We start from the raw sequence: 27,511 nt of genomic DNA, 5'->3' as shown, positions 1-27,511 counted from the left end.
CACAAATTTCATTCCACCCAGCGTTCCCCCAAGTCTCCCGATACAAATGATACCTCACTTGTGTGGGTGGCCCAGGTGCCTGCAACAGAAAAATGCCAGCGACCTGTAGAGATTGAAGGGATAGCACAGCGAGTTCATAAGCACATATTTTTCTTTTAGACATCTTTTAGGCTGACTCTGCCTTGGGGACCCACACAAGTGAGGTATAATTTTACTTGGGAGACTGAGGGGAACGCTGGGTGTTAGGAAATTTGTGCCGCAGCGGTGATCCTACAAAGAAAAGTGAGGAAAATATGCTTTTTTAAGCAAATTTCGAGGTTTGCAGAGGAGTCTGGGTAAGAAAATTTTGGGGGATCCAGGCAAGCCACACCACCTTGGACTCCTTGGGGTGTCTATTTTTAAAACATGTCTGGGTTTGGTAGGTTTCCCTAGATGAAGACCGCATCCGGGACGAAAAACATAGGTGCCCCCCCCACAAACACAGGTAGTTTTGCAATAGATCATTTTGGTGTGTCCACATACTTATTTGATGTTCCAAACACTAAAATTGTGAAAAGAAACGCAGTTAGGTTATGTTAAAAAGACTCCTCACCCACCAGCCAAGTTGGTGGCACGCTTCATCATCGGGGTCCCACCCAAGACACCTAGCGTGACACAGGTGTGCTGCAACGCCTGATTACAGCGGAGCAGGTTTTGTCATTTTTACCACACATGCTGGTTGGATTTGGCACGAGGGTGAGTGATGGTTCAGTGGATCAAGTTTTATTAACAAGAGATTTCACAAAAATGAAATGCACTGTTAATAACTGAAAGGCCAAAAAACTGAACCAATGACTCACAGCTCGTGAGCTGTAAAGCCACAAGGCACCAACCGCTTTACAGTCCATTCACACATCTTTCATACATGACATGCACAAGACCATACACGCCGCCAGCCACGGGCCCAGCACATTACAACACTCGCATCGACAGACAGTGCCACTCAAGGGCCCATCACTTACATATGCCCACATGCCTGATACAGCAATCACACCAGCTGATGGGAGTGTGTGGACTGGCGTTTGGCTGGCAGTGTGTTGCAGTAGCCACCAACAAGTCAATATGTACACCGTCTGCCAAGCGCCACTCCACACACAATGGCATCACTTTTTTTATTTGTTTTGAAAACAAAGAAACTACTAACTAATTAGAAATAATTACAAAACTACAAATACAAAAGCTCTAAGTACATGACAGAAACGCCAACCATGAATCTGAACATATGAAAATATAAAACAGCCATTTTACACTCATGGTAGTTCCCAGTAATTCTTCTGGGAGTGGTAATTCTTGAAACAACCACCCACACACAGCCCAGGCTTTGAAGGACAATCTGGGCAGTACATTCGAGTCTCCCTACGGATACCTCTTCGAGGATACCTCTTTCTTAGCTGGAAAGTCTTTTTTGGGCGTGGGAGGAATGTGCTCAGCAAAGTGGCGATCTTTCAATCTAGCCACATCCTCCGCCACTGCTTCTCTAGGAACTCTTGCCTGTTCCACCACAATAAGGCTCTCTATCACTGACTCCTGAAATTTCACAAATGTCATCTTTGACTCTGGAGACCTATCCTTAAACACAATAAAAGCATTAAAAGTTGCCAAGTGGAAGAGGTGAATTGCTAACTTCTTATATCAAACGTAAGACTTACGAATAGCAGTATAAGGTTCCAACCTCTGATCAACTCTATCTACACCTCCCATGTGCTTATTATAATTTAAAATGCACACAGGTTTGCGCACTTCGGCAACCTGGCCCCAAACAGTCACGGGGGAAGTACTTTCATCATGGATGGTACTTAGCAAGTAGACATCCCTCCTGTCTGAAAATTTCAAAGGTAGCAGCTCATCATTCCGCTAGGCACTGCACTGTCCCCTCTCAAGTTTTTTACAGAGCAGCTCCCTTGGATAGCCTTTCCGGTTACAGCGAATTGTGCCACAAGCAACAGTGTCCACTCTAAACAATTCCTTGAACAACTGCACTCCAGTGTAGAAGTTATCTACATACAAATGGTGACCTTTGTTGAACAGTCGTCTACCAAGTTCCCACACAATTTTCTCTGTAACTCCAAAAGTGGGAGGACAACCAGGGGGGTCAATACTGGAATCCCTACCAGTGTAGACACGGAAACTATACACATATCCTGTACTACTTTCAGACAGCATATACAATTTAATTCCATATCGTGACCTCTAGCTAGGAATGTACTGCCTAAAAACCAAACGACCCTTGAAGAGGACCAAAGACTCATCCACAGCTATTTCTTTGCCTGGAACATAGACCTCTGAAAACTGATCTACAAAATGATCAAGGACAGGCCTAATCTTAAAACGACGGTCAGAATCAGGGTGATCTCGTGGCAAGGCTAATGCATTGTCAACAAAATGCAGCATCCTAAGAAGAAGCAAATACCCATTACGACTCATGGTTGCAGGAAATATAGCTGTTGCCATCAAGGGACCAGTAGACCAATAAGAAGCTAGAGACGGCTTCCTTATCAACCCCATCAAAAGAGTCAAACCCAAAAACCTTTTAATCTCCTCCAAATTTATGGCAATCCACTGGGTAGCTCTAGAGTGTCGCCTAAGTCTAGCAGCATTGACCCTCAAATACTGCTCCGCATACAAATTAGTCTGCTCAACAATCTCTTCCGAAAACACATCATCCACAAATAACTCAAAGAAATTGACAGGCAAAAAGTTCTCTGTATTGACTCTACATCCCAGGAGACTAGTAAAGGCAGGCAACCCTGGTTGCTCCCCGTTTGGGGCAACCCAGAGTTCAGGTCCTCTAACGGGAAACCTTTCAGCCCCATGTTGCTGCACTAATGGCACATCAGTGTCCTCCACTAAAACAGGCCCTTCATCTGCACTGAGAGTGGCTTCCTCACCAGAAGATTCCTCTCCGACAGAAACTTGACTGCCAGAATCTCTCACTTCCTCCTCTGCCTCAGATGCAGAGTCCATCTCATAATCATGATCAGACAATGACTCAAAAAGCATACCAACCACCTGCTGAGCGGTCATCCTGCGGCTAGCCATGATCTTTCCTACGAAAAGTAACTGGACAAATGCACCACCAACAACCAGCACTATGTAAGATAAGTAATAAAGTGTAGCTTTATCAGTAAGAGTTATAAACTCAAGAACTATACCGCTCACTTGCCTGAAAAAACTTGACTCACCAGCAACTACTCTGCACAGACACAGCAATCACCAATGACATCCCACTAAAAAGATAGAAAGAAAAGCAAATTAGAAATGAGACAACACAAATATCATTGTGCTCAAATCTAAGGACAATTTCACACACAATCCTGCATTTAGTACACCACCTACAAACGTCATTCATGCATGGCAACAATACTCCTTTGGAGTAAATAGTTTTTACTTACCTAAAACATGCAACTTTGCAAACCGTGGGTCAACCACCAACAAAACCGCAAGGAGCCACAGGAAAAAAAGCAAAAGCTTTAAACTAGAACAAAAAGGAGACTTTTTTTTTTAATCACAAATGCAAATACTTCGCCAGTTGACAAAACCCCCACCATCAAGCATTTAGAAATTGGTGCCTAAGTTGATTCTGCCCCCCATAGGGCAGATGGGCTTACTAAAAAATAGGCCTATGTGCCCCAAGGGGGGAAGAAAATACCTTTAGTAGTGTGTCCCCATGGAAAGCGACCCTTGCCCAGGGGCCACCCCCCAAACAAAAAAAAACACACACACACACTATCCCTGGTGCCTAAGTGGCTTCTAAAACAAACAGGCCGATCTGCCCCCAAGGGGGGCAAAAATGGCCAACAGTTCTATGCCCCCCCCCACATAAATAAACAAATTTAAAAAATCCCTGGTGTTCCAGTGGTTTGTGCCCCCCTTGGGTGCAGATCAGCCTAAAAATAATAGGCAGATCTGGCTATAAAACACATGCCCCCCATAGGGGAGCGACCCTTGCCCAAGGGGCCACCCCCCATCCACTAAACACACACACACACACTATCCCTGGTGCCTAAGTGGCTTCTGCTCGGGCCCGGGCCTAAAAAAAAAAGGCCAATCTGCCCCCAAGGGGGCAGAAATGGCCAACAGTTCTATGCCCCCCTTGCCCAAGGGGGCACCCCCCCCCCCCTCCACATAAGTAAACAAATAAAAAAACATCCCTGGCGTTCCAGTGGTTTCTGCCCCCCTTGGGGACAAATCAGCCTGAAAATAACATGGCCAACAGCTCTATGCCTCCCTTGGGGGAGCGCCCCTTGCCCAAGGGGGCGCCCCCCACATAAATAAACATATAAATAAACATCCCTGGCGTTCTAGTGGTTTCTGCCCCCCTTTGGGACAGATCAGCCTAAAAATAATAGGCCGATCTGGCAGAAATGGCCACAGCACACATGCCCCCTCAAAGAGGAGCAGCCCTTGCCCAAGGGGCCGCTCCCCGAAACAGAAAAGATAAACTAAACAAAAAAATCCCTGGTGTTCAGTGGGCATTCCTGCTGCCCGATCGCATTGCGATGAAAAACCCTTTCCTTTCCCCCGATGCCTCTTTGATTCAAACCCCCCCCCTCCTGTCGGAGGAGAAACTCACCTGTTTCTCCGTTCGCAATCTGGAAGCAAATGGTTTCCAGTGCGACCGGCACCCTGTAATGATGTCAGCGCGCGATTGCGCGCTGACATCATTGGGGGTGGTGGGCTGGGGTGAAAGGGGAAGGGCTTCCCCTTCCATCCCTGCCTTGGGGGGGTGGGAGGGAAGCCCACGGAGGGAGCGCTATTATAATTAGGCCGATCTACCCCCAGGGGGGCAGAAACCTCTAAACACCAGGGATATATACATATTTTTTTATTTACTTTATGTTTTTATGTATGGCAAGGGTCGCTCCCCTGGGGAGCGTATTGTATTGAGGACATTTCTGCCCCCCCCCCCTTGGGGGCAGATCAGCCTATTTTTATTAGGCCAATCTGCCCCCAAGGGGGGCAGAAACCACTACACCCCAGGGATTTTTTTTTTTTTTTTATACTTGTGCATAAGGGGAGCGGCCCCTTCTGCAAGGGCCACTCCCCAGGGGATCAAAATATTTTTAGCCCATTTCTGCCCCCTTTAGGGGCAGATCGGCCTATTTTTGTTAGGCCAATCTTCCCCCACGGGGGGGGGCAGAAACCAGTAGACACCAGGGATTTTTATTTTTTTGCATCAATTTCATGCAAGGGGAGCTTCCCCTTATGCAAGGATCGTTCCCCTCGGGGGCAAATTTATTTTAGGCCAATTGGCTTATTTATATTAGGCCGATCTCCCCCCAAGGGGGGCAGAAACCACTAGGCACTGGGGATTTTTTTCCCACCAATTCCACGCAAGGAGAGCGACCCCTTAGGCAAGGGTCGCTCACCTAGGGGGGGCAATTTTTTTTTTTAGGCCATTTCTGCTCCCCTTGGGGCAGAAACCACTTAGGCAACAGGGATTGGTGTGTGTATATGTGTGTGATTTGTTTGCGGGGGCAGCCCCTTGGGCAAGAGTCGCTCCCCATGGGGCACATTACTGTTGGCCATATCTTCCCCCCTTGGGGGCAGATCGTCTATTTTTGGAAGGCCCAACTGCCCCTGAGGGGAGCAGAAAGGCCACCAGAGACCAGGGAATATTTTTTTTTCAAAATAAATGGGGCCAAAGTTGTTCTACCCACCAGTGGGCAGATGGAGCAATTGCCCCCGATCCACACCCCGGTGAGGGCAGAAAGTCTACTAGATGCCAGGGAATAAACAAAAAAAAACATGGGCCTGGTTATGCCCCACCCCAACTGAAGGGGGTAACAGTCTTTCAGCTCTCCCCCCTCACACTAAAACATCTTATCCCACGGCAAGCAAGAGAACATTTGATTATTTTGGGTTTTGGTTTTACATATGGGCCAGGAGAGTTTGGCTAACTCTCAAAATCATCCCACTTGGAATGGTGAGGGCTGCACTTTTTGGACTTTGGGACGCAGCCATGTAGAATAATTGACAAGACTAGACACATCTGAAAACTAAACATCTGGGTGATTCCAGGGTGGTCTGCTTCACATGCACCCCGTACCATTTTCTTACCCACTATACCCTGCAAACCTTCAACTTAGCTGGAAATCACACATTTTTCAACATTTCTGTGATGGAACCTTCGGAATCTTCAGGGATCCACAAAATTCCTACCACCCAGCGTTGTCTCATCTATACCGATAAGAATTCTGCTGCACTTGTCAGCCTAAAAATGTTTTTTTTCAAACTGCCCTTTTGGACCTGCTTTGGTTCCCCCTCAATTTTGACATGTTTTTGTCTCTTCCCTGTCACAGGTACTTGGCCCACCTACACAAGTGAGGTATCATTTTTACCGGGAGACTGGGGTGGTAGGAAATTTGTCTCGTGCGGTGATCCCACACAGAAATGTGGGAAAAATTAGATTTTTTAGCTCAATTTGAGGTTTGCTGAGGATTCTGAAAACACTGGGGGAACCACACAAGTCACAATTCGCTGGACTCCCTCGGGTGTCTAGTTTTCAGAAATGTTTGGGTTTGGTAGGTTTCCCTAGATGGCTGCTGAGCCCAGGACCAAAAACCCATGTGTTCACCCCTTCCATCCCCCCCACAAAAACAGGTAGTTCAGTATTTGATAATTTTGATGAGTCCACATAGTGTTTTAGGGAATTTTCAGTTGCGGGCACTAGGCCTACACACACAAGTGAGGTACCATTTTTATCTGGAGACCTAGGAGAACACTGGTTAAAAGAACATTTGTGGCTCCCCTCAGATTCCAGAACTTTGCAGCACTGAAATGTGAGGAAAACTGGTTTTTCTTGTCAAATTTTGAGGTTTGCAAAGGATTCTGGTTAACAGACCCTGGTGTGAGCACCACAAGTTACCCCATCCTGGGTTTCCCAGGTGTCAAGTTTTCATAAATGTTCAGGTTTGCTGGCTTTTCCTAGGTGCCGGATGAGCTAGAGGCTAAAACCCACAGCTAGGCACTTTGCAAAAAATAGGTCAGTTTTCTTTGGGAGAATGTGATGTGTCCACGTTGTGTTTTGGGGCATTCCTTGTCGCGGGCACTAGCCACACAAGTGAGGTACCATTTTTATCAGGAGACTTGGGGGAATGCTGGGTGGAAGGAAATTTGTGGCTCCTCTCAGATTCCAGAACAGTCTATCACCGAAATGTGAGGAAAAAGTGTTTTTTTGGCCACATTTTGAGGTTTGCAAAGGATTCTGTGTAACAGAACCCGGTGAGAGTACCACAAGTCACCCCATCCTGGGTTCCAGTAGGTGTCTAGTTTACAAAAATGCACAGGTTTGGTAGGTGTTCCTAGGTGCCGGCTGAGCTGAGACCAAAATCCACAGCTAGGCACTTTCCAAAAAACACTTCAGTTGTCAATGTAAAAATGTGATGTGTCCATGTTGCGTTTTGGGGAGTTTCCTGTCGTGGGCACTAAGCCTACCCACAGAAGTGAGGTTCCATTTTTATTGGGAGACTTTGGGGAATGCTGGGTGGAAGGAAATTTGTGACTCCTCTCAGATTCCAAACCTTTCGGTCACCAAAATTTGAAATAAAAACTGTTTTTTTTGGCCCAATTTTGAGGTGTGCAAAGGATTCTGGGTAACAGAACCCAATGCAAGCACCACAAGTCACCCAATCCCGGGTTCCCCTTGGTGTCTAATTTTAAAAAATGCACAGGTTTGGTAGGTTTTCCTAGGTGCCGACTGAGCTAGAGACCAAAATCCACAGCTCGGCACTTTGCTAAAAACACGTCAGATTTCAACGTAAAAATGTGATGTGTCCATGTTGCATTTTCTGTCGCGGGCACTAGGCCTACCAACACAAGTGAGGTACCATTTTTATCGGGAGTCTAGGGGGAACACAGCATAGAAGAACGAGTGTTATTACCCCATGTCTTTCTCTACATTTCTTCCTTCCAAATGTAATACAGTGTGTAAAATAGATGTCTATTTGAGAAATGCCCTGTAATTCACATGCTAGTATGGGGACCCCGGAATTCAGAGATGTGCAAATAACCACTGCTTCTCAATACATTATCTTGTGCTCATTTTGTAAATGCAAACGTTTCCTTAATACCTATTTTTCACTCTTTATATTTCACCAAATACACTGCTGTATACCCGGTATACAATCAAAACCCATTGCAAGGTGCAGCTCCTTTATTGGTTCTGGGTACCTAGGGTTCTTGATGAACCTACAAGCCCTATATATCCCTGCACCAGAAGAGTCCAGCAGACGTAACAGTATATTGCTTTTGAAAATTTGACACCACAGGAAAAAGTTACAGATTAAAACATGGAGGAAAATGGCTGTTTTTTTCACCTCAATTTCAATATTCTTTTGTTTCAGCTGTTATTTTCTGAAGGAAAACCTTGTAGGATCTACACAAATGGCCCGTTGCTGAATTCAGAATGTTGTCTACTATTTAGAAATGTTTAGCTTTCCGGGATCCAGCAGTGGTTTCACACCCATTTCTGTCACTAACTGGAAAGAGGCTAAAATTTGGTTTTCTGATTCAAGTCAGCTTCCCTGTTCATGAAAGCTGGGAAGATGGTTATTGTAGCACCACAAACCCTTTGTTGATGCCATTTTCAGGAGAGAAAAAAACACAACCCTTCTTCTGCAGCCATTTGTTCCCATTTGTTTTTTTAAAAAACGAAATTTTCGCTGTATTTTGGGTAATTTCTTGGTCTCCTCCAGGGGAACCCACAAACTCTGGGTACCTCTAGAATCCCTAGGATGTTGAAAAAAAAGAATGCAAATTTGGTGTGGGTAGCTTATGTGGACAAAAAGTTATGAGGGCGTAAGCGCTAACTGCCCCAAATAGCCAAAAAAAGGCCTGGCACCTGAGAGGGAAAAAGCCTGGCAGCGAAGGGGTTAACATGCCTCACTATTATTACATTTTCTGAAATATCTTGGGATTATTAATTTGATATGTCAAGTTGTGCAGGTCTCTTAGCATGATTCCTCTTTGTCTCACAATAAGAGCTCCACCAAGAGCATCCGTCATTAGCTTATTCATGTATGTAGATTTGTATGCATATGGTATTTACATAGCGCAAACCGAGCCGAAAGAAGTGGAGAACTGTACATAGTCATCACCAAATTACCTTTTAATGATTAAAAATTTGTCCTGCAATTTTCGAAAAGGTCATCACATTCAGCTTATAGAAACTTAATACCACTACAGCTACCACATAGAAAAAACGAATATGCACTGGTGAGATGAGCCAGCTTTGAAACCATTAGAGATGTTCAAATTGAAAATCTTCCATTGAAGAAGTCTCTTCAGCTGAAGAATCCACTAGGAGCATTAACTGCAATGTGCTTTTTCTGAAGAAGAAGTAATTCTACCAGTAACATCTCCACCCACTCATAATCTTCAGTGGAGGAGTTAGACATTCGTATACAAACCAGAAGAATTTATGATAGCCCCCAACTATAAATCAACTCAAGTATAATAGATATATGCAATAAATCAGGAAGCAGGTAAGTAATTAAAAGGAGTTAAATAAGCCATTGCAATAAAATTAAGAGACTTGTGAGAATATTCAAGATTATCATTAACAGTCTAAGGATTGCTTCCATGACGAGGACAGAGAAAAAACATTTTAATATGCATTCTGTAAGTCTCATCCCGCACTCCATATATCAATGGGGTCAAAAAAATTGGCAACACCATAAACATGAAAAAATAAAAAAACTTCGTGTAGAAATGTTGCTTCTCTGTGAAACTTTCGGAAAGGGCAGCAGTGAAAGAGGTTAAACACAGCAGCAGTTGGATGGCATGGAGCAACACCGTCTTGCTCGCCTTCGAAGACGAAGATTTGTCCCCACCAATCTTCCTGGCCTCCTGCATAATTTTAATATAAGTGTACAGAACGATCAAAGCAACCAAAGGAAAGTTGAGAGCATCGGTTGCAAATCGCATCATTGCCTGTTCGGAACCTATGAAGACAGACTCACGGAAACACCACACTCTTTGAAGGAAAAAATTGTAGTCCAAGGTGGAGATCAAGATCAAAACTTCAATGAAGGATGGAAAGAATCTGATGCCTGAAACTAGCAAGACAACCACCCATGACCTCTCCACCCGGCAGATCATCAAGTACCTTAGCGGGAAACAGATTGCTATATAGCGCTCTATAGCCATGGCTGCCAAGCCATTGGGAGTATTATTGTAGGAAAAAGCTGATATTACAACAAGAAAGCAGCAGCCACCTACAGGTATCTTGTATGCAAATAGGTTTAAAAAAAACAGAATTGTACATGTAAAAAGGTAGATGCTGTTGTTGACTAGAACATACGTGAAGAGGATGTACCGCAGTTGTTCCCTCAGGTGGGCGATGGTGAAGAAGGCGTGCAGAAGCAGCACGAGGAAAAAAAGAAAAACACACAAAAATAGAGACAGTGTGATGGCCAGTGATATCCATGTCACAATGCCACGTTGACTGGAGGAGGAGCTCAGGGTTATGTTATCAGAGAAAAGTGCAGAAGCCTCCATGTTTATGATCAGCAGAGAATATGGTTTGTATGCTCACACTTTCCTGAGAAATGCAAATGAAAAGATCATTAGATATTTATATCATACAGATTCTGCTTCACTAAGTATCACATGACAAGAGTCACTAATGGCCTCAGGGTGTTGTGCTTTCTACATACACACTTAGCGATGATTACAAAGCGTGGAAGAACATGCTATTGGAGTCAGAGCAATTGATGCTTTAAAGTGGTGAATGGAAGCACACGACACACAGACTGAATACGATGAGGTTGCTTATGGGGCATGTGCTGAAAACTGCCAAACTGTCTGCCCTCTTTTGACATTGCCACCTCAAAAAGAGTTTGTGAATGGCAGTTTTCCAATTGTAGAGCTGTTACCGTCTCCACTGTGGAGAAAATTCTTTCTGTGTGGCACCCACCTACTGATTTAGAGTTGGAAGGCAATATCCAATGGCTCTTTCACTGTCTGGATCTTCCATCTCACCCATTAATGCCACAGACATTAAATTGCAAAATTGCCAACCCCCTTCTCCTCCCCCCCATCCTCCTCCCAGTCCTGTGCTGGGAGATAACTCTTGGCAGATCAGGGACATTACTTTTTTATTTTTCTGAGGACAAACCCTGACTTAATGGATCTGTGTTTCATAATTTTAAAAGTGCCAACAGGTCCACTTTCCACCATTTTGTAGTAACTCATCCAGCAATGTGTTTTTCCCATAAGTGCTCCTGCCTCAGCCATACTTTAAATGTGGGCAACAGAAGGACACCCTGATCAGCCTTATTCAGATGCCAGGGTAGAACAACACTTTCCCTGATGACAGAGTTAACGCTGTGTATGAACACCACCAAATAATGTGAGGTTATTCTTCATCATCAAATAGTAATGTTCTGTAAAGGGATAGATTCAATTAATTTTATCACATACAAATGAGATGAGTAATATGCATTCTGTTCTCTTACTGTTTATTTTTACTGCACTTTAAGGCACTACAATACCCATGACCCCCGAGCTAAACAGGAAGTTACAAAACAAGTATAATCAACCCCATGTGCTACTAATAGGGCTGTTTAGGTGATGGCTTCCTCTTTTCTTCAGCTGTAGTAATTCGTTTTTTGCAGATGTGGTGACTACCACCTAGGCAACCCAGCTGCCACATTTAGAGCAGAAGTGTGTGGAAGAACACACAATGCAGTAAGTCCACTATGTCCACCAACATTTTGGTCTTGTGTCAGTAGACAACTTGCTTGGACTTGTTGTACAAGCAACGAAAGTGGTGGCGGTCTCCTGCCCTATTTAATGTTATGGTCATGTCACAGATACACAGTGGATATTACATAACAAAGCATTAATAGCAAATAATAGGTCACAACCACACCCCCAAAGCAGCAAGTCTGTGACACACAAACAACAAAATAGACTGCAGCACAGAATGTAGATGAAATTAAATTAAATGAAAGTCACCTAAACTGTCAATAAATGCTACTGCCCATCTGTGCACCAGCATCAAAAATTTTAAAAATCACTGTGACCATTGAGTTCTAGATGTTGAAAGAGATTAGGAAAAGAAGAGGATGAGGTGAAGAAAAATATTTGGCCACAGCCTGCAAGTGTACACACTCTTATAATCAAAAACTCAAAGCAATCCCAGCACCAATCATACATCAATAAATATACATGAAGTGCATGTCTTTCATTCTCTTTGGCCTTAATCAATGAGAAACATTCAAAATATATAACCCATTACCAATAAGGACATCATAAGCATCTTTTGTATCTAACTGCTGTTGGAGTGTGTCTTTTAAAAGTAATATTAACATGAAAAGCTTGAAATATATTGTGTGATGAAGCTGTATAGAAAATGTGTTAACATAGAAAATAATGCACGCATTTGCAATGTGCCCACGGGGAGTGGTTACCAATGTATACGAAGACTAATGAAACGTATTAATGATGAATTAATTATTTTCTAATGTTTTGAATTTATATTAACATATCGTAATTAAAGTAATGTGTTAGGAGTTTGATTATTAAATCAATAGGCCTTAGATTAGCGAGGGACTAGGCCTAGCTGCCTGGTCTCATATTAAACTGTGATTTTCTAACGTGCAATGTGCTGCTTTCCTGAAGGACACAAAGCTGTACCTTTCCAGAAGTTATGTGTATGTAGCCGTAGTAAAATTCTTTCTCATGAGACTCGATTTGCTCAAGGAGACATTCTTGCTGAATGCAACAGTGTAATTCGTAACAGGTGCAAGGCTGCCTGGAGTAGGAGAAAACAATGGGGACACTGACTGGAGAGTAAAGTGTAACTTTTCTTACCTGACATTCCAACCGATGAAGACGTCAATAACAGGGGCCAATCAGCGACATGAGAACTGTGGTTTGTGGAAAATTCTGGGGAAGTGCGTGAAGAATTATTGGACAGAGATAACTATGCACCAATTATTATCCAATGAGGAATAAAGGGCAGATTAGACAGTTTTGATTTAACCGCACGTCCCAAGGAGTAAGGGGGCCATTCTTTTGAGGCTTTGCCGTTTATTCATCTTGATACTCTGAACCATCCTCTACCTGTTTCTTACCTGATATTTTCTTCTCCTCCCTATGAGGGAAGATCCTATCCCTTAGCTATGCTATGTTGAGACTTCGCCCCGTCCTATCTCTGCTGATGATGAATCGACTGATGTCCTGTGGACGAAGACTAACGCTGTTTGCTGATCTATTGGATTGGTAACTATCTAATGAAAATTGTAATTGTATTTTTGCCTTTCCTTTCTAAGTACCAACTGCTCTTTTGATAGAGTCCATAGTTAGATGTTTTCCAAATTCGTGTTTTCTAAAATGTTTTGCATGAAGCCCAACATGCTGATGCTAATCAGAGGTTAGTTAAGGTGTTCACAAATATCTGACGCAAATAGACACATGACTGAGTTCTTGCTTTGTTGAATCATATATTAACAAATCTTTGCAGAGTTGTTTCATATTAATAATGTGCCTAAATACTGAATGAATATTCTCTATACATTGATTAATTTTGTATTCTAAGTACGAATTGATGAGTTTCTAATGAGATTGATTGCTAATGAGATTAACAGAAATGGCATTAGATTATAACCAAAAGGGAAATAAATATCTTAACACTTAACTAAATTGGTGTGGTTATTCATGACTGAAAGGTCATGGTGGGTTCAATTTATTGATTCGTATTGAATGTTATTGATTATCCTGTTGATTAGTTACTGTGATTATTGATTGGGTTATTGATCTATTGATCTGTGATGCCAAAAGACATCTCGTACTGGGAAGTCCCCAAACGTGGTCCAAAGGTTCATCGACCTAGGCATGTCTCCTTGTAAGTTTACTTATCAAGGCTCTGACGCGATAACACAGCAAGGCTTCCTTTTTACAGATTTTACAGATAAATACAGACAGAAACTACTGCAATCCTGTCTGTATTTTTTTTAAACTGGAAGAATATAGGTAATAGGGCTTCTGTGAGTACCCCTCTATTCTATCATTCTTGAATTCAACACCAGTAGCTGTGCAGATTGACAGCATTGGGAGTTGTGTTAGACTGGTTCCCGGCAACCAACCCAAGCACTAACAATCAGGTACAGATCAATAAGGACCCTCAATAAAGAGCAACAGACATGTAGCTGATACAATATGACTTTAATAAAATACTAGCACAATCATATATATTGGCAATGATGGCTAAACTGTAGCAGAACAGTTATGTGTATATTTATAGTGCAGTGCAAGCACAATGACAGCATAAGAAAGAAACAGTCTTCAAATCACCCAACATGCAGTAAATTATAAGCACAGTAGTAATTATGTAAATGAAGATGGAGCACGAGAATCAACCTCTTTAGCAGCACTGAGAAGTCCTCTCCGACTTCTTTCTCTCTTCTTGGGGCTGGTGGAGCGACGCAGCAGCTGTGCTCGTGACAGAAGATCTGCACGACTCCGTCTGTGAGCTTCACCAAGGCATCTGCACCCCTCCTTTTTTATACACTAAAAGCTAGCTTACACAACATCATGTTCTTTCCCACACCAGTGGTTCTTCGGATGTTATCAGTTTTTCTCAAACCCAGGATCCTCCCAACTCTTGCTCTCACTAATACTAATCAATCACCCTTCTGGGGCTATCAAACTACTCCCAGGCTTGTTTGGGGTCAGTGCAACCTCAATGGTATGCCTTTCAAATTCCACAGGCTGCAGCCTGGTACAGTAACCATGGCACCTTGGCAGATAGTTTTGTCTATTAAAAAATTGCAAAAACAAGTGCCACATGATCATCTGCTATCTCAGTGTGGTACATGGGTTTTCTGAATGCATTTTTACTCATCAGCACTGCCTAAGCTAATTAAACCTTTTGCGTCACAATGTCTTCTGCATAATATTCCCTAAATACTCTACAATCTCTACCCTTTTTGTTGAGTGCCAATATGTGCAAAAAACAAATCATTTAATTGCATTCACAAGCAGATTACTAGGGAGTCCAGTAAACATTGCATTAAGCGTCTTCGCTCTAACATACAGCTGTTTAATGCTTACATATAGCTTGCCCATTAAGATAGCTAATATATCAAAAGCAATGACCAGCCAGATTAAGGAGTGCACCACCAAATCAAAAAATTCTGTAGCTCCTGGTGCCCAGGCAAGAAATATGTAATACCAAAGATGCTCTGTTACCTGCTGAATACGCTCATTCAAGCCCTCATAGTGCTTACAATGATACGTTAAAGCTGGCAAAAAGGGCATAATTTTATCATAGTATCTGCACGTTGTGTTCATGATGGATTCCAGCGCCGGTATCCACTTAGGTGTTCTGTGTAACGCACTTAGTCCAAAGCTGCGGCAAATTTGTGGTCCCATCACCTTCCACGTCATCACTTTGGCAGCCATCCATTTGCATCCAGTCACCAGTACATTAAGGAGTGAAACCACCCCTTCATTAGCTTCGATGTTGGGTGCTCGCAGTGCGCAAAAGACATGGGGATCAGAGGTGATGTTCTCATATATGTTCGGCTGTACCTGTATGGCTCCCACTATTGCAATCATCAGGGCAAACTTGAACCACATCTTTCGCATGGATCCCCCAATTCACAATCGCAGAGTAAGCCTCACTGCAGTTATAAATACAGACGCATTAGAATTTCTTTTAAAAGCACAACATATATTTTCCCCGCTCCCTGACTTAGTACCTCCCCAGCTTCTGCTTTAATTCCTGGATATGTGCCTACACCTCCTCCAGTGCTCCCAAATCCCACTCCCCCCTCTTTAAGTAGAATCAGGGGGTTGAGCTCTTTCCTCTATTTGTGAGATTTGTGCTTTCTCACAGATCGGTTGGGTAATCCTGTCATGTGTTTGATACCACACAACAGTTTCTCCCTGGTTCAGCAGTACCACCTTGATTTCCACTCAGGAATCTGGATCAATAACGCCGCTCAACAGTGATATCCCTTGGACCACCAGGCTAGACTGGGGAGCAATCCTGCCATATTTACCCACTGGCACTTTCACTCCTACTCCCAACGTTATCATCTTTGTTTGTCCTGTCTGTATTTAACTCTCCTCAAGGGCAAATAGGTTTAGTACTATGCTGCCAGGAGTGGCTTGTAATGGAAGTCTAGCTCAGGGGTCTATTTTTCATTTAATCATAGTGAATGTAGGGTCAGCGCCCCATCCTGTCATTCAAATAAGTAGAGTCTGCTGCCCTACTGACATATTGTCTAACCCAAACAATGCTTTGTTTAGGTTGTTACTCCACCCATTCAAGTTCTGATATGCTGATAACTTCTTAAACTGTCCCTTCAGCAAACTATTACATCTCAATCATATCTGCAGCTTGTGAGTAATAAGTAATGTGCAATATTCACCAACTCCTTGTTCCTGAGCTCAGTCCTGTACAGCGTTCCCAGAAAAATGTGTGCCTGTCTCTGTCTGGATTTCTTCAGGCAACCCATAGTGTCTGATTAGGTAATGTAGCCCCCACAAAGTGAATTTTTGGTCTTCAGACATACAAGGTAAGCCTAGTGTAAGGCCAGAATAATTGTACACCATAATCATAGCTTTTGCCCCTTTCGTTCAGCAGAGGTCCAATACAGTCCTTTTTTCACACATTGGTAGCTGCAGCTCATCTTTGGATTTGCCCTCTTACTCTCTTGTGCAAGGACATCTGTCTGATCTGGTTACAGGCAGGCTATTCCTTCACTCCTTGTTGAACTTGCTCCTTGGAGACAAGGATTTATCATTGTTGAGCTCAGGCATAAGTGCCATTCTCTCCCAAATGCCCTGAAGTTTTGTGAGCGGAGTTGCCAAGGCCACTACAGCTTCTTCATTAATTACCACAAATCATGCTTTGGTAATTTGACCCACTTCATTGTGTAACAGAAATGTACAGGCAGTGTCTGATGGACAATGGGCATCAACATGACGCACATAGGTTTGACACTCCTGCCCTTTCTTCCTCATTTCTTCCCACAACTTCTCACTACCCCAAACAGGGGTGCCTTTGATTTTCCTCAAATCTCTGTGCCAGCTCAGTGCCCAGCTCACTGGTCCTTGATAAGTAGTCAAACTGCCAGGATACACAAAAGTTCTTTTTCTAACAGGGACTTGCTGAATCACTGCTCCCACCCCTTGCAATTCAGTAAACTGGCTCAAACCATTGTCTCTCTCAGCAGTGCGGCTTCTGTAGCAGATTGGAATGCAACTACTTGGCATTGTCTTTTGCCCTGCTAATATTGAGCAGCCCTATCAGTGGACCATGCCTCCGTTGTTCTTCCTCAGTGAGTTGTTCAATAGGTGGGCAGTTTTGAATGGAAAGACTCCATCCCAGTCGCTTCTGATGGAGGAGCTATTGTATGCAAGTCCACAAACCCCAACATATCCTCTTGTAGCTTAGACATGCCAGTGGGCACGCGCTTTGCTCTTTGCTGCAGATACCATTTCCACTTTACAATGATAGACTCCTGTGCCCTACCTACTTTAGCACCTGCTCCTAATTCTCTCACCAAGCCCAACAGGGAAACTTGTGTTCTTTGGGTGACTGGTCAGTCCTCAGTGTTGTACTTGGTCTCTTCTAGTGCCCAGTATGCTCCTGCCAATTGTGGCTCTTCTGTGGCACCCTGCACCTTTTTGGGACTGATGATCCACCCTTTCTGCCTGTAAGTACATAATCAATCTCTCTATCAGCCAACCCACCTTGGAAAATGCTTGCTGCCTGCGCGCACTCTGAAAACTGCCCCAAAATGGCCTGGGAAGTAACTAATCTCATTTTCAAAAGTTCATCAGGTGTTGGGAATGTTCCATCTGCCCCTGTATCCCATACTAAATGGGGGCTTTCCCGGCATCTGCCTCAACATGCGTGTTATTACCAACAACTCATTTTTTGTGTATAAACCTGGACCAGGCAGGTATTCTGCACTTTTCACCTACCCATTCCTTTATTCCTTTTGACTTGTTTTGCACCAGATGGCGAGCCTTTAGTGTCTCTTCCCCTTCACCTACATCCCCTATTAATTCTGCTACCTGTACCTCTCCCTCATTGTCCTAGTCCCACTCATCACTGTCAGAGACTGACCCATTCCATGTTCTGGGATTCAACTCCTCTCTTCGTACCAATGCCCTCATGTGCACCACTGAGGGTGCCCTGGGTTTGCCCATACTGTTCTGCTGAGCTATCCACACTGCTAATGCAGTGCACCTTGCCTCCATCTGACCTCCTCTGGCTACTGTACTTGCTACAGGCTCTTTCATTATACACTGTCTCTCCTGCAAGGCTTCTACCTCATCCTGCAGCTTTCTTATCTCAGCATCTTGGATCAATGTTTGCTTATACACTGTGCGGAGTGCAGAGAGGAAAAGCCATTCCACTTGTCCAACTGCTTTCTGCTTCAGCTTCCCCACTCTTAGCTTTATGATCTCTACTGCATTTTACGCTAAAAGAAGAGTCACTTTTTTATCTAACCCTTCCTCCAGAACTGGCGCGCCAACCAGTTGAGGGCTCCTGCAACACCAGAAAACCTGTTTGTCGCCAACCAGATAGCAAAAAGGATCTAGTGTCTGCCCCATTCTGCCCTTCTCCATCTGCTTTATCTCTATTGCATCCCCACAGAGGTATTTTTGATTTGTGCCCCACTTCTGGTCTAATTGTGTTAGAGTGGTTGCCAGCACCAACCCCAGCAATAGCAATCAGATACAAATCAATAGGGACATTCAGTAAGGAGCACCACACATGTAGGTGATACAATATGACATTAATTAAACAGTAGCACAAGTACATATATTGGCAATGATGGCTAAACTGTGACAGAACTGTTACATATATACTTATAGTACAATGCTAGCACAACAATAGCATAAGAAAGAAGGTCTCGAATCACCCACAATGCAACCAATCAGAAGCTCAATGGTAATTATGTAAATCAGGAGAATCTGGCCCTTCAACGCCTGGAAACCTAACTTTAGAATCACCAGGAAGCCCGCTCTAACATCTCTCTATCTCCCTGGGAACGTTGCAGCAGGGGCAACGGTTGTGGGCATGACATCAGCTCTGCATGCCTCCATCTGTCAGCTTCACTCAGGCATCTGCACTCCTTTTTATACACTAAAAGCTTGCTTACACAACATCATGTGCATTTCTCACACCAGTGGTGGTCGTGATGATATCAGTCTTTTCGCTAACCCAGGACCCTCCTGAATCTAACTGTCACTGGTACTAATCAGTCATCCTCAAAGGGCTTTCAGCTACTCCCAGGCTCATTTGGGGTCAGTACAACCTCAACGGTAAGTCTCCCCTGGTCCACATGCCTCGGTCTGGTACAGTAAACGCTGCACCTTGGCAGATAGTTGTGTCTATTAAAAATGGCAAAAACAAGTGTCACAAGATCATCTGCTATCTCAGCATAGTCCATGGGTTTTCTGCATGCATTTTCACTCATCAACACTGCTTAAGCTAATTAACCCTTTCGCATCCCAATTGTCTTCCACACACTATTCCCTATATACTGTACAGGAGTCTAAAAAAGGATGCATTTGCCTTAAATAACTGTATATCTCAACATTTGTTGGTAATATAATGCTAATATTTTAATTTGGGTGTAATATATTATTATATTAGAATTTATAATGTGTTAGTATGAGTGCACACGTATCACTTAAATAAATGTGATAATATTCACATTACAACTTCACTTGTTTACAAAACTCAGTATAAGTAGAGATACATAAGTACTGGTAAGAGGGCTAGAAAATAAATATGGATAAATGCAGATTGAAATGTTAGATAAATACCATACAACCAGGAGCCCTATTTATAGTGTAATAATCAAAGATGGAAAAAATAAAGGGTGGGGAGTTGGAAGTAAAAAATAAATAAACTACATAACTCTGGCAGTGCAGGGAGGGAGGAGCTGGAAGCAAAACATGTTCCAAATTACAATTAACTAAAAATGTACACCTACTTAAATGTACAAAAAATCATATAAAAATACAATTCCTGTAATGAAAGAAAAATGGGTGAAGGAAAGAGAAGGAAAAATGCTACCAAAGGTGGACTGTGAGGGGGGATAGAAAAGGATAATCTAAAAGTGCTAACCATTAAAAAAATGCATCATCAAAATGTAAAGAATAAACAAATTATTTTGTGTCAGAGATTAATAATAATAATAATAGTAAAAATAATAATAATAATAATAGTAATAACACATTTTAAATGCAGGGCGGACAAAAAACAAATTGGAGTGCTCATGAAAAAGAAAGCATAATACACAGCAGAATGTCTTTTGCCCTCAGTCTTCTCTGGCACTCCTGCCTTACTGGCCATGAGTCTTGTCCTAAGTGATCTTCCTCATGAGCCCCTGTTCACCAGTGGAGCTGTTGTTTGGAGCCAGGAGCCCCAACAAACCAGGGAGGTTTGGGAGGAAACTGAAAGATCACATTGGAAGAGGAGGGAGATAGTAAAGGGTTGGCCGACAACAAGATCAAAGGTGAGGAGACCTTTCACCCTTGAAGCTTCCAGTACTTTGTCCACCCCTGTGCTGTGCTGCTAGAAGTAAATACATGCCCTTTAGAAGACTGCCACACTGATCCCCTAGAAGGCCACCATATAAGTGCTGTCTGTCCAGCAGAGTTTGCCTAGTTTGGACAAGGCCTCTTGGGATGCAAGGAGGGGGGTTGAAGCAACGCCTGAGATACCACTTGCAAAGAAGACTCCAGAACAAGCTCTTTAGGTTGGGGGCTGTTTTTTCTTTGAGGGAGGTGGTGGTTGCTGGAGCAGGAAGAATTGACCCTGCATCACCACTCGGGCTGACCAGGTGCAGGAGATTTGGAATTATTTTTGGCTTCAGTGTTGGCTTCCCTGCATTCACTTCTTTCCAGCCTTCTCTTTCTCTGTTTCCCTCTTGGAGATGCTGTCACACTCTCCGCACCCTCTGATCCAGGTGGCCAAATGTCCATGTCGCTAACATTGCTACGAGTCTCTCCCACTGTGTGATACTGTAAGTCGAATACATACAACAATCCCTAGTGTACCCATATGGATACTGTAATTTAAATAAAAACGTATGGATATATATATATATAATACATAAATACATATCTGGTGCATGAGACAACAGTCATGTGGAGATCGCAAATACTCATGCTGCTGGAAGGACGTTGCCAATTCCATCACATACATTTTCAGTGACAGGAACAATGGCAGACCACATTTTTAATGTGGTTAGAACTGAGACACAGTTCAAAGGCCCCTGCTGACCTCTTTCATCCTACAAAGCACACCTGACCGTAACAAATGATTTTGGTTGTCCAAGCATGAATCATGTCATCACACTAATGTGAAGAAACATTCAATACACAGAACATATGACGTATGTGTGAAGGTGGGAGGAGGTAGGGAGCATACCACTGCAAGGTGCGCAAGATGTTAGCATTGAGTTGAAAATGTGGAAAAGTCTAATTCACACAGCAAATGAGAAGGAATGAATGGAAAATGTGTCTGACAATTTCAGCAATGTTGAAAAAATGCATGTTATATATATGTGTCAAAGGACATTTATTGTCCTCTTGTGCAGAAAGAAGTGGCTATCCATATGAAGTCAATCTGCCGACTGCACACAATCAGCACACGCTGAACCATTAAACTTTGAATTGGATACAATGTAACAGTGCCCTATAAACACATCACAGTGAGGCCTGTATCTAAATATATGTGTGACAACTGCCCACACAAATTGCCCACAATGACAACGGATGACCTACAATCATCACACAAATTGGGCTCCACCCTTAATATGCACTGAGTTAACCATCCAAGTAAAGCATCAACTTAATAACTATTTGTTTTTCCCTCATTGGTGCTGCTCCTTTTTCATAAGCAAGAGAAAACCACCTCCAGGATCCATCTAATCTGAAGGACCAATTGGCACTGCACCTTTTTCCTGTGCAGGGGAGACTTCCACAGCAAGTCTAAACACTTCAGATGTGTCCAGCGGTGAAGGTTCTTCCACTGTTTGTCACGGTGCCTGCTGTGCTTATCTTAGAGTCCCTTCTCCTGGACCTCTCTGCAGATTGCTCTGAAGATCTTCTGCTCGACACTGTAGTCATTGTGCTTGCCTGCCCCCAATACAACTGTGAGTAATGCTGTAAGGCACCCTCTGCCTACAACTGACCGTGTGACTGGGTAAGGTTAGGAGGATTGTCATAGCCATCTGGAGCCATTTTGAGTGATAAGCAAAGTAATAGACACACCAGGTCCAGAGACAGGTCCTTGCAGTTTGGTGAGTCGGCAATAAACTTCTAGGCATCCTGCAAACCCAATAGCTAAAGAAGGTGCTTGCGCAACAAAATTAGAATGGACTTGCCATTGTGTACTGCGGGCTGGACATAATCTCTGTCTGCCATGTGCAATTTTAGTCACTGCAATACAATGACATTTGAGGGAGTGTGTGCCATGGCTAACATCAGTGGTGTTTGGCGCGCTGTGACCAGCTGTCCAGGGCACAATGTAGTCAGCTATGTCAATGTGCCTGTAAGGTGCTATGTTGTAAGTGGAGGGAACAACACAACACAAAAAAACAGCTTGTTTCTCTCTGCAATATCTGAGGGCGCGTACGTTCTCACAAATGTATATCATGACCAGACTTTGGTGCTTGTATGTCATGTGGCTGTGTTACAACAGTACAGCATGATATTGCCATAACATACATGAATAGCACTATCACAGATCATTAGGAAAACGTCCTGTAAGGCATCTTTTTAGCATGGACACAGAATGTTCCATCACAAACATCATGTCATGCTGTCTATGAAGGCCATTACACATTGTGCACTGAGTGAATGAGACGTGACTATGGGGGTCATTCATGCTGAGAAATTTGATCTAAACACTTTGAGTGTTCTCAAAAGAGGCAGCAGCCTTTGGACTCCAGGAACATTAGCAGCATTCCTTTGGACTCCAGGAACATCATTGTTCATGACAATGCAAGTTTGGTGAGTGCATCTCACCTATACAGATCCTTGACATACCAGAGATGACATTGTGACAATTTAGAGGTTGGACCATTCCACAATGTATGAAGTGAAAAGCAGTTTACAATCATTCATCAGATCTCAAATAGCTATCACTTGACGTGGGCAAAATTGTAATTACTTAGGAATCATTGGAGTAGTTTTGGTAATTTTACATTACTTTTGTGATGTAAAATTACCTCAATTCACACAATTACGCCAACTTGCCTAATTTTGTGTAATTTGGGTGAAAAATGCTTTCCGCAAAACTACAGGAGCAGAGCGCCAGCGGCTGCTGCTGGTTATGGTCTGTTGCATTTAGTGTTATTTTCTTAGCACAAAAACCATCCTCATGCATTTTGGACATGACGGTGCATGTTTGACTAAGAAAGTGGTGGTAAATACAGGTTCACGCTTCTTTTGTGGTTTTGCTCTAATTTCATGTAATTATGCTACAGCGAATTGCACAAGTTACGTCCAGCCCACAGTTATCACCATTAGCCAAGGTGCTCTCAGTTCTGCCCTTCTGTGCATTCTAGGCACTAGGCTCTTTCCAGATGACTATAGGCCAAAAGAATAGGAAGTCTTAGCCTACCTCTGCAAGAGAGGGGCAATGCTGCCAAAGCTGCATGTTGGCTGGAGGTTGCAAATTTGCAAAGGGTCATAAATCAAAATGTCTACAATGAATGTAAAGTGGTACCCCATGTATATGTGTGAGGTTACATACTCCAGGAAAGATGGGCCAATGGTAGGTGGGCTGAACTCAGTACCTAGCTAAGCAGACAGAACTCTTGTTAGTACTTTACATTGCAGGACTACAGAATAAATGGATAAACATTTCAGTGTATTTCTGCAGCCTCTCCTTATCATCTCACAATATCACACAGCAGGCAACAGTTACAGTCAGTACTGACTGTGTGTTAGCGCCTGTGAGGCTGATGCCAGCACCGAGGAGCAGGGCTAGAGGGACAGGTGCAGAGAGATGGGTGAGAAGTGGAGGGCTGAGGAGGCAGACTGCAGAGAAGAAGAGGGGCTGGCAGAAGGGAGAGGAGAGACAAAGGGGCCCGACTGAAGAGAGGAATTATACCAGCAAGGAGGCAGTGAGAAACAGACTGCAGAGTGATATGTGGAGTGACAGAGAGAGAGAGATAGAAAGAGACTGCAGAGAGACAGGTTATCGGTGGAGGGACAGAGAGAGTGATAGAAAGGAACTGCTGGGAGACAAGTTATCAGTGGAGTGACAGAGAGAGAGAGAGAGATAGAAAGAGACTGCAGAGAGACAGGTTATCAGTGGAGTGACAGAGAGAGGGATAGAAAGGGACTGCTGGGAGACAAGTTATCAGTGGAGTGACAGAGAGAGAGAGAGAGATAGAAAGAGACTGCAGAGAGACAGGTTCTCAGTGGAGTGACAGAGAGAGGGATAGTAAGAGACTGCAGAGAGACAGGTTATGGGAGGAGTGAGAGGGATAGAAAGAGACTGCTGGGAGACAGGTTATCGGTGGAGGGACAGAGAGAGGGATAGAAAGGAACTGCTGGGAGATAGGTTATGGGAGGAGTGAGAGGGATAGAAAGAGACTGCTGGGAGACAGGTTATCAGTGGAGTGAGAGAGAGAGGGATAGAAAGAGACTACTGGGAGACAGGTTATCAGTGGAGTGACAGAGAGAGGGATAGAAAGAGACTGCTGAGAGACAGGTTATGGGAGGAGTGAGAGGGATAGAAAGAGACTGCTGAACGAAAGGTTATCAGTGGAGTGACAGAAAGAGGGATAGAGAGAGACTGAAGAGAGACAGGTTATCAGAGAAGTAAGGGAGAGAGGGATAGAAAGAGACTGCAGAGAGAAAGTTTATTGGTGGAGTGACAGAGAGAGGGATAGAAAGAGACTGAAGAGAGACAGGTTGTCAGAGGAGGGAGAGAGAGAGGGATAGAAAGAGACTGAAGAGAGACAGGTTATCAGAGAAGTAAGGGAGAGAGGGCTAGAAAGCCGCTGCAGAGAGACAGGTTATCAGAGGAGTGAGAGAGAGGGATAGAAAGAGACTGAAGAGAGACAGGTTATCAGAGAAGTAAGGGAGAGAGGGATAGAAAGAGACTGAAGAGAGACAGGTTATCAGTGGAGTGACAGAGAGAGGGATAGAAAGAGACTGCAGAGAGACAGGTTATCAGTGGAGTGACAGAGAGAGGGATAGAAAGAGACTGCAGAGAGAAAGTTTATTGGTGGAGTGACAGAGAGAGGGATAGAAAGAGACTGAAGAGAGACAGGTTATCAGAGGAGTGTGAGAGAGAGAATGTAAAAGAGATTGCTGAGAGAAAGGTTATGAATGGAGGGACAGCAGGATATAAAGAGATTGCCGAGAGAAAGGTTATGAATGGAGGGACAGCAGGATATAAAGAGATTGCTGAGAGAAAGGTTATGAATGGAGGGACAGCAGGATATAAAGAGATTGCTGAGAGAAAGCTTATCAATGGAGGGACAGCAGGATATAAAGAGACTGCCGAGAGGAAGGCAGAGGTACAGAGAGAGAGAAATAGAAAGAGATCGCTGAGATAATGGTTATCAGGGGAGCGATACAGACAGGGTTAGAAAGAGACTGATGAGAGGAAGGTTATTATTGGAGCGGCAGAGAGAGACTTAGAAAGAGACCGCTGAGAGAAAGGTTACTTAGAAAGAGACCGCTGAGAGAAAGGTTACTTAGAAAGAGACCGCTGAAAGAAAGGTAAGGAGTTACAAGGAGAGGGTTAGAAACACACTGCAGAGAGACAAGTTAACAGTAGATTGACAGAGAGAGAAAGGGGCCTAAACAGACTGCTGAGAGAAAGGTTGCCAGTGGAGTTAGAGAGGGATATAGAAAGAGAGAGGATAGAGAGGGGCATTAAGAGACTGATGAGAATAAGGTCACCAGAGGAGTTACAGAGCCAAAGAGAGACTGCAGAGGGGAGGTTAGGGGAAGACTTGAGATAACTCAGGGAGAAGCATTAACAGAGACGCACAGATGGACAGACCTCATACAAGAGGCATAGGAGGGCCACAGAGAGAACTGCTATCACTGAAGAGACAGAGAGACAGGCTGCAGGGAGGAAGACTGGGAAGAGCTAGACAGTGTAGAGAGAATGGTTAGCAGAGCAGCCTGGACAGACAGACTGTATAAAGAAAAACAGGAGATGACAGGCATAAGGGAGAACTGTACACACAGAAGAGATAGTGAAAATGGCTGCTGTGAGGGTCAGAGAAGGAGAGAGAATCTGCATTTAGAAACATTGACAAAGCAGCACAGGGAGATAGAGGCCCATATTTATACTTTTTGACGCAAAACTGCGCTAACGGAGTTTTGCGCCAAAAAAATTAGCGCCGGCTAACGCCATTCTGAAGCGCCATGCGGGCGCCGTATTTATTGAATGGCGTTAGCCGGCGTTAGCCGGCGTTAGCCGACCGGCGCTGCCTGGTGTGCGTGAAAAAAAAACACGTACACCAGGCAGCGCCGGCGTAGGGAAAAATGGCGTTTGGGCGTCCAAAAATGGGGCAAGTCAGGCTGAGGCAAAAAAATCGTCTTAACCCGATTTGCGCCACTTTTTTTTGGGTGCCCAGACGCCATTAACATGACTCCTGTCTTAGCAAAGACAGGAGTCATGCCCCCTTGCCCAATGGCCATGCCCAGGGGACTACTGTCCCCTGGGCATGGTCATTGAGCATAGTGGCATGTAGGGGGGCACAAATCAGGCCCCCCTATGCCAAAAAAAAAATTACAAAAAATACTTACCACAACTTACCTTTTCTTCCCTGGGATGGGTCCCTCCATCCTTGGGTGTCCTCCTGGGGTGGGAAAGGGTGGCAGGGGGTGTCCCTGGGGGCTTGGGAGGGCACCTCTGGGCTCATTCTGAGCCCACAGGTCCCTTAACGCCTGCCCTGACCCAGGTGCTAAAATCCGGCGCAAATGCGGGTTTTTTAGTCCCGCCCACTCCCGGGCGTCATTTTTGCCCGGGAGTATAAATACGACGCATATGCATCGCAGTCATATTTTAAGACGGGAACGCCTACCTTGCATATCATTAACGCAAGGAAGGTGTTCACGCCAAAAAATGACGCTAACTCCATGAACTTTGGCGCTAGACGCGCCTAATGCCAAAGTATAAATATGGAGTTAGTTTTGCGTCGAATTTGCGTCGAAAAAAACGACGCAAATTTGGCGCAAACGGAGTATAAATATGCCCCAAACTTCCTACAAGAAGGTGAACAGAGGCGAGACAGACAGCAAGAGGAAGTATAACAGAGAAGAGACAGTGTGAGAGACCGCAGAGAGGAACGAAAGCCAACAAGAGTTACTCAACCCACGGGAAGGTTCTGAAGGGATGAAGGATATTCATGGTGTGTCCTAGAGACAGGCAGAAGAGAGAACATTCATCATGGAGTGAGAGAGAGACAAACCTGAAGTCAGAAGAGTGGAGACAGACTGCCCAGAG

At 43.9% G+C, this 27,511-nt stretch overlaps 2 protein-coding genes across 4 annotated transcripts in view; one reads left to right on the top strand and one right to left on the bottom strand.

Annotated features, from left to right (window-relative positions):
- WDR73 (WD repeat domain 73) overlaps positions 1 to 27,511 on the top strand; it is a 249,654-nt gene that overhangs the window by 95,254 nt on the left and 126,889 nt on the right. The window lies entirely within an intron of this gene.
- Positions 9,607 to 10,539, bottom strand: LOC138248983 (odorant receptor 131-2-like). The gene has a single exon (XM_069203047.1). It carries the CDS (start codon positions 10,537 to 10,539, stop codon positions 9,607 to 9,609), a length of 933 nt encoding a protein of 310 aa, XP_069059148.1.

The sequence above is a fragment of the Pleurodeles waltl genome, chromosome 8 (assembly GCF_031143425.1).
Source record: "Pleurodeles waltl isolate 20211129_DDA chromosome 8, aPleWal1.hap1.20221129, whole genome shotgun sequence".
Taxonomy (NCBI): Eukaryota; Metazoa; Chordata; class Amphibia; order Caudata; family Salamandridae; genus Pleurodeles; species Pleurodeles waltl.
This window is presented reverse-complemented; position numbering and strand designations above follow the sequence as displayed.

Excerpts from the sequence above, each read along its gene's own strand:
- LOC138248983 (XM_069203047.1), bottom strand. The coding sequence starts at position 10,539 with ATGGAGGCTTCTGCACTTTTCTCTGATAACATAACCCTGAGCTCCTCC.